Source organism: Lissotriton vulgaris, chromosome 10 (genome assembly GCF_964263255.1).
Source record: "Lissotriton vulgaris chromosome 10, aLisVul1.2, whole genome shotgun sequence".
NCBI classification, from domain to species: domain Eukaryota; kingdom Metazoa; phylum Chordata; class Amphibia; order Caudata; family Salamandridae; genus Lissotriton; species Lissotriton vulgaris.
This window is the reverse complement of record NC_141698.1, coordinates 49,671,004-49,679,432: the sequence shown is the minus strand read 5'-3', so window position 1 is coordinate 49,679,432 and position 8,429 is coordinate 49,671,004. Positions and strand designations below refer to the sequence as shown.

General features: G+C 47.2%; 1 protein-coding gene across 1 annotated transcript in view; it reads left to right on the top strand.

Annotated features, from left to right (window-relative positions):
- Nucleotides 1-382: 382 nt before the first annotated feature.
- Nucleotides 383-8,429, top strand: part of SYN1 (synapsin I) — a 452,931-nt gene continuing 444,884 nt past the window's right edge. Inside the window, exon 1 of the mRNA XM_086939718.1 lies at nt 383-1,644. Coding sequence (XP_086795844.1) covers nt 1,304-1,644 — 341 coding nt within the window. The 5' untranslated portion in view covers nt 383-1,303. The remainder of the gene's footprint in view (nt 1,645-8,429) is intronic.

The following is an 8,429-nucleotide window of genomic DNA, read 5'->3' as shown; positions in this document are numbered from 1 at the left end:
TAAAAACTGTGGCCTCGTCTTCTCTGATCTGATTAAAAGTCTCGGGTATCTGCCCTTGCGACTGCTCAGACGCGTCTCGCGTGCTCACGAGGCAGAGCGCGGCAGCCCTGTGTGCTAGCGCTATGCAGCATCCTTCAGCACCGTGGACAGCTCCTCCCTGCATCCCCATCACTTGGGTACCGGGCTATACCATCGCACTGCACCAGACGGGGGTGCGCATCTCTACCACCGCTCCCTCCTCTGCCGGCGAGTGGTGCGCTCCCCAACTTGGCTGCCAAAGGGAAAAGAGGGAGGGGTGGAGAGATCCAAAGAGAAGGCGAGGGGAGGGAGGGCTGGTCCATGTGTTAGAGGGGGGTGTCCTCCCTCTCTGTCAGAGGCACTCAGTCCCTGGCTTGCTGTGTGTGTGGGAGGCAGTGGAGGAGGACAGCACCGCGGCCGTACAGAGGGGACCCTAGCTGGAGGCAGCCCGCCTTGGAGGGGAGGACACTGGAAAGGGGGACTCCTACCCCACCCTCAGGATTGCACCCAGCAGAGGAGAGGCTGCGGCGGCAGGAGGGGAAGAGGAGGACGGGGATATACGGTTGTCGCTCTCTTCCATATGAGACGCTGTGCAGTCGTCCAGGTCTACCAGCCCCTTCATGAGAACCGCATCAGCACCGGCGGTTTTTAGCGCAAGAACTACAACGGGCGGTAACCGCCGGGCAACATTCATTAACTGCACCAGGGGTCACCAGCCCGCCCAACAGGCGAGGGGCTCAGTCCAGCGGTCTTTTACTGCCCCCGACAACCCAGATTCCAACCACTTCTACCCCTCATCAGTACCTACAGAGGGTCTTTTTTCACCCATAATATCTACTTCAGCGTTTCTACTGGTACATTTTGGGAATTTCGTTCCACTGCCCCATTGGTGATTGATGGTGGTGATTTTGTTGCTTAAAGCAGCTCCTGGAGGTCATTAACTGCTATAACTGGACATTTTTTTTACATTTTCCCTCTGCTTGTGGTCTCTGGTGATGAGGTAGCGCTGCTGTCTGCACATATTGACACCGAAGAGACTCGCATATTCCATGCAGTGATTTGTCATTCTTGGCAGAAATTTGCTTCCATTATCTGTCCTTGGCAGTAGATTACCGTCACTGCTGGCCATTAACGCCAAACAGCACTAACCACCCCTAGGGGTCTGTAGCTGACTGTAACACAGAGCAGGGGGCGCCCCACTTCTCACAGACAAACACCCCCTTTCCTTACAGGCCTTGGGCCCCAGCATCCCTTACTTCTTCAGGACCCTAACCCCCACTGCACGATGAATTACCTTCGCCGCAGGCTGTCGGACAGCAACTTTATGGCCAACTTGCCCAATGGGTACATGACGGACTTACAGAGGCCCGATCCACCACCACCACCCCCTCCGGGCCCCGGACTGATCGCTTCACCCTCCTCCGGGCCCCTGCCAGCGACATCGCCCGAACCTTCCCCGCGCCCGGCTCCTGCTTCCGGGGGAGGGTTCTTCTCTTCCTTGTCCAACGCCGTGAAGCAGACCACGGCTGCCCTGAGCGAGCAGGTGACCTCAGCCGGCAGCATCGCGACAGGGACCAGCCGCAACAGCAAAATCCTGCTGATAATAGATGAACCTCACACAGAATGGTGAGTACCGAGGCCTGCTCCACTCTGTGTCTGTCTAGCTGTCTTGCATCACCAGACGGTCATGCTTCTATGTCACCTAGGACCGGGGCGGGAAGCATATACTAATCCATGAGTATAGCAAATGTATATCCACCGTCTCCTACCTACCCACAGACACCAAACGCTACTCATCACTCTGAGACTAGGGTAGATGCTTCAACCCACTCATCCATTCTTAGGCTAAGGGCAGCTACCAAATGTATAGCCATCTCCTTTAGGGCTAGTGTTCAACTAGCAGTCTACTAACCAGTCTACTCTACATTCCCTTACCTCTACTAGTCAACCAACCAATCCCTTATTTCTCTTCAGTAGGTCTATGGCAGACCCCTTAGAGGTACCTCCCTAGGACCCAACCAGCCATGGGCACCAATTCACCAAAATGTCAAGGGTGGCAGAAGTGACATCATATTACCTTTGACCTTAATGATATCATAAGAAGTGACATCATATGACCCTTGACCCTGATTTTGTTCAAGGAAGTCATGTCACATGACCTTAACCATGATGATGTCACAATAATTGATACAGTTGAACTTCCATAATAACTGCATGATTAATTTAACAACACAACCCAGACAAACATCTATTTTAGATACCACTGAAGCTGATATGATCTTGAACATTTCTGGGAAGTAATACTTGCCCTGTATTGTAGTGAACGAGTGAAGCAAAAAAGCCAGGCCTCCACTCAGGGGTTCCACTACCCCAAGAAAAGTTTGAAAAGAATGTGGTCATACAGTGAATTTTAACAAACAATTTTCACATAAATTTGCTAAAGGTTCATAGGCTCTGAAACAACCCTCATTACATTTTCAAATCCTTTCATACTATACAAAGCCATGTATGCCATCCATATACTAAAGGTGACCCTTACTGTCAAAAAGTACCAGGGTCAGTCAGGCTCAGCATTTTGCCATGGTTGCCCCTCCTCCCATGTGTCAGATTGTCCTCCTCTGTACCAAGAAACAACTCCAATTTGCTAGTACTGGCATTTTTCACAAGTGTCTCATATGCCAAGAATTATCTCTGGAATGCCATTACCAGTATTTCACCATGGGTGTCCATTATGCCAAGAATTGCCTCCGGTGGCTGCCAGTATTTCGTCTCAGGTCTCTGTCAGGCTAGGAATGGCCTCAAATATGCCAGCACCAATATTTTACCAGACATTTAAATGCATTATTTACTTAACGTAGCTGCCATCAAAGATCCATTCCAGGTAACTGTGCTCTATTTTTTTAATTATGCCAGTAGTGAAAAATAGAATACTATTCACTATTAGTAGTAATGGAAGAAAATAAGAAGTCCAGAGTCACCCTTGTGACCCTGGCACTGATTATGTCATCTTTGAGGCTAGGGGTCGCGAAGGCAGTGCCATAAGTTGCAAAGACCATCCCCTGAATGATGTCCGTGCAACCACCCATTCTCCACCTTCCATAGAACTTGAGAACACAAATGAATCCATTTTCCTCCCCTAGGAAAAAAAGTTGTGCCCTAACCTGAACCCCTCTCTTCTAATCTCGTTTTCTTCTCTGAACACCATTACCAGCTACTCAGCCCATCTCCCACAGCCCATCTTCTATACCTGGCTCCCCGAAGCCGCGCTGGTAGAATGCGGCACGCTATAATTATACTAATGTAAGACTTTATAATACAGTCTATGCGTCTTCCCCTGGAACTTAAAAATCCCCACTGTCTGCGAGTGAAACTAAAAGCAACCGCTGAGCGCATTATCGCCAGCCACAGAGCCGTGATGTCACCGGCTCAAAATAGCTCCAAAATAAATTTTTAACCATGCATACACCTCCAGGACCTAAATGATAAACCAATCATGCCCTCACAAAACCATAAATAAATAAATGAATTCTTGAGATCTATTATCTCTAGAGGGGAAGGTTGTTTGCAGCATGCAGAGAGCTAAAGCTTTCTAACACTCTCTCTCTCCCCATGCTCACCAGTAATGGAACAGCCAATGAATGCCACAGCTTCAAATGAAACCCAAAATCATTGCTTTCCTCCTAAGCCCAGACCACCCTCTTCTGGATGCTCAAGCTGTCAATGTACGGTGTCCTCTTCCATGGAGGGAAGTTCAGATGCCTTTAAAGACGGAAAAATGGCCAAGCTGGATAATGAACAAATTTCCATCTCACAAGTTTTGAGGATAGCCAACCATTTATCCAGTCCTCCAATGGCTTTTTTTACTTCCGCTAATTTATTAGCCTCCTAGTATTTCAGCACCAGTCAATCCTGACCTTTCTTAGAGCTGAGCTGCAACCATAGACATTTGTCACATCAACCAGCCTAGTATGGGCACATCTCCTTTCAGGCTGAGGACACCAGCTAGCCTTCATCACTTGACTATCAAGCTGTCCAGCTCCCCCATGACTCCCACAAAAAGCTAATCATCATCCCCCGCTCCTCGCTTAAAGACACAGCCATCAGATTTTACCTTCTCCTGTTCGTCAAGCACACACATTCTTATTTCGTCCTTCAATTATCTTGCCTTGAACTATGTCGGTATCACCAAACCTTCCTTCAATTCATTGATAAACTACAAACATCATCTCCATCACAAGACCTTCCTCCAATTCTTCGATAATCGCAAGACATAATCTCCATTATAAGACCTTCCATTATTTCATTGATAAGCTCCAGACCGCATTTCCATCACAAGACCTTCCTTCAATTTATCGATGAACTCCAAACATCATCTCCATCACAAGACCTTCCTTTGATTCTTCTGCAATCTACAGACATCATCCGCACCACAATATCTTCCTTGAATTCATTGATAAGCTCCAGACCTCATTTCCATCACAAGATCTTCCTTCGATTTATCGATGAACTCCAAACATCATCTCCATCACAAGACCTTCCTTCGATTCTTCTGAAATCTCCAGACATCCTCCGCACCACAATATCTTCCTTGACTTCATTGATAAGCTCCAGGCATCATTTCCCTCGCGTGACTGACCTATTCATTGACAAACTCCAAATGCCATCTCCTACATCTTGGCCACATCACTCTTTCTCATGCACTAAACATTTGTACATGCACCCAACCGACCTCATACCATTCACCTCCTCTTCCAGTCAACCTTATGAAATACTGTATCCCTGCACTGCACCTATTGCCCAGTGAGTATAGGGTAAATATGTCTTTCCATGCACAACCCTGTTTGACTTTGATGGAGTCATCTGACTCTGGTCTATCCACGAAGCTTAGCACCTTCGTCTAAGCCGTGTGTCATTATTTCCCTATGTCTGTGTAAAAGTGTGGTACGAAGCACTATATCAAAACATGATATTCTTGTTGCTATTTAAGGCTCATTACAAGTATGTTTACCTTTTTACCACCCTAGATAGAAGAAGTGATAGGTTCCTTCTCCACTCCTGGATATCTTCACATAGATTCTGTCTTCCTTAAGACCAATTTTGCAGCCTTGGTGGATGTCTAGTATTTCTTTACCCCACAAGTTCCCCATGCAATACAATCTATGTTGATTTTTTAAAACATGTATCCATAATTCATGCATTCATCCTAAGCATCTACCATTTAGCAGTGACAGCCACAGAAAGGACCCAATATGGTTTCAACCATACCAAACATAATGATGCTCTCCAAAGGTCCAACAAGCAATAATCACTTTGAACCTTCACCAGCTCTCGCAATGCTTGCAGACCACAATTCTTTAACTGATGTATTAATGACAGGTTAACCCATCTACAAATCTTTCATTTATTCATACAGTCATTCAGGTCAGCCACCTCGTCTTGTTTATCAGATATAGCGTTTGCTCGACTAAGGTCTGGGGCAACACTGGAGACAAAGGGGCTTATTTATGAGAGCTGTGCCTCATATTTCCACCACGTAAAATGGTACATGCTTGACGCAGGGCTCTCATTTCGATTTGTGGAGCCACGCAATGCCACCCTGAGTGGCATCTTAAATCATAAGTAAGGTGACGCAGCGTAAACCACTGCATTGCCTTACTCTGCGCCCCAGAGGCGTTCCATGGGCGTTGCAGTGGATTTTCCCATGCCGTAACCATGGAATTTGATGCTGCCCCAGATTTTCAAACTGATGTAAACATGGGGAGGCACTAAATCCGTACGGCTCCCAAGGTGAGTCGCAACGATGAGAAATATGTCTATTTCTCCGAATTGTTTCCTCTTTCTCTGTGTGCTGAATTCTGCAGAACACATAGAAAGAGGAAAACACCTCTCGAGATTGTTTTTGTGCAGGAAGGTGCCCCCTTCCTGCACAAGAACAATCCTGCTTGCAATGTAGGCACCCTCGCGCGATGGTGCAGGGGTGCCTATGTTGGCACTAAGCTGCCACAATAGTGCCAGTGGAGCCAGTAAGTACATGAATACAGCGTATTGCTTAAATATGGTGCATTCCTGTCCTATTACTTTGGCGTAGGGCAATGCTGCAAGGTGTCTTGCTGACCTGCCCTACGCCAAAATACCACAAATGAGGCCCAAAGTGGGGTGCGCTTGTGTTTGTTGGACTGACCCGATGGCTCGGTGGTCTTTACTACCCTGACTCTGTACATCTAAATATGAGTATATCCAGGGTACATCATTTAATCGTTCCTTCCATGCATTCACCCATTCATGCATTTGCTTCAACCACATTTCCCTCAATAAAGTTACAGCAAATCTTCTTCCCTATCATCTCTTTACTAATCCCGTCTTTGTTCATGAAGCCATCATTCCCAAAGTTTAAAGTACAAAGAAGAAGACTTTTTATAGCTAAAATGAACAAAAACCCCATCTTACCTCTGTCACCTTTAACAAAGTATTGCTGCTCTTCATATCCATTCCACCCATCAGTGGTCCTTCCTTTCACCATTCATTTTTCAATATGTGCAGTGGACAACAATCTTTTCATCCATCCATCTGTTGACCCATCTGCTGGTCCTTCTACTCTTCCACCCCAGCCACCTCTCTCTAAACATAGGCGCCTCCCATTTATTCATCGAGCATTACACAGCCATCCATTCACCGACCAAAAATAACTGGCATTAAAATGCATCCACACGTTCTTTCACCACCTACCTCATTCCCCCATTAACCAGACCATCTCGGCCAACCCTGGGTATCTTGAGATTCCCCATATACTGTATATTCAGGGTCTAAAATACTTACAATCAACTTCGTACCAACCATCCACCTGCTGCTCTCCTTGAAGCTTCGGACCTCTTCTTTCGCTTATAGATCAAGGCCCAGAATTATCATACGTTCAAGCAAATTCAAGCAGCAAAGCCACCTTGCTGTGCTGCGTGAAAGCGAGAGGGATGGGACGTATAATATTTAACCCCTTCGCTGCGGGGGTTATTCCCCCGCTGTGCTGGGAGGGAGGGGGTGCGCACAGCGCCCCCATGCTCATGACGAGCTGAGCTCGTCATGAGCTACAGTGCTCCGGTGCTCATGACGAGCTCAGCTCGTCACAGGTGCATTGGCTCAGTGGAACGCTCAGCACAGCAGGGGACTTCTCCCCGCACCTGAGTGTTCCACGGGCCATGACGATCTGAGCTCGTCATGAACACCGGAGCACCGTGGCTCATGACGAGCTCAGCTCGTCATGAGCGTCGAAGGAGTTAACATTATATGGTGCATTCCTGTCCTTTCCTTGTGCTGGCGCACAATGTACTGCCTTGTGCCAATGCAGACACCCTTGCAGGATTGCTTTTGTGCTGGAAGGTGCAACTTACTGCACAAAAACAGTCCACAGAGGCATTTCCCTCTTTCTCAGTGTGATGCAGAATAAAGATATTTCTCCTTGTTTCGCCTCCCCTGGGAAGGGGTAAGATTTGATGCATTCCCAGTGCTGGCAAATATGGGACCGCACGAAAATCCATGAGTGGATGCGTTGGAACAAACATGCTCCAACCATGGAACTCATTCCCTGAGCAGAGTCACTCCAGGCAGAGTCTTGCACTGCCTTGCGTTACTCCAGATCTACCAAGCAATGCAGGGCCACCCAAGGTGGCGTTATGTAGCTTGGTGAATCTGATTTAGGGATTGCGTTGCCCTTGTGATACCCAGCGAGACGCAAAGGCAACACAATCCTTTGGTAAATCTGGCCCAACTTTCACAAACATGTCATCCTTCTATTTACCCCAACCCCCAGTCATCTTTCTTTTGAGCTACTCACTAATCATTCACAGACATTGGCACCTGCGTATAGAGCAAACAAGTCCTCTGTCCTTCTACCTAACTACTTACCAACTAATCACCTACCTGGTGACATGTCCACCCATCAACATAAATCATTTTCACCTGCCTGCGGAGAAAAATGCCCCTCTGTCCTACCATCTAACCCCAATTCTTCAGACCCATGCCCTCTAGTAGTCATGTCAGCCATCTTCTTCAACATCTAGAAAGTAGCAGTTATATTCACTTAGCTTTTGTTTTCTTTATCCGAATGCCGAAAGTTATCAGTTCATCCACCCATCAATCCATCCATCAAAGTATGAGTCACTCACCCCAGTAGTCATTCCACTAAAAATCTGATGCACCTGGCCCCTAATTTCCAGGTCCAACACTTGATCCAACCAAATACAGGGGCATATTATCAAGGGCATTATCGCCGCTTTAGGAGGACTTTTTCCCGCGAAAGCGGCGATAATTTTATCGCCCTATTAGCAAGCTGTCGCTAACAACAGTTAGCGACAGCTTGTAGGCGATAGCGACCGGTTTGGGGCCCGCTTTGCATGTCAGCGATATTTATCGCTAATGCC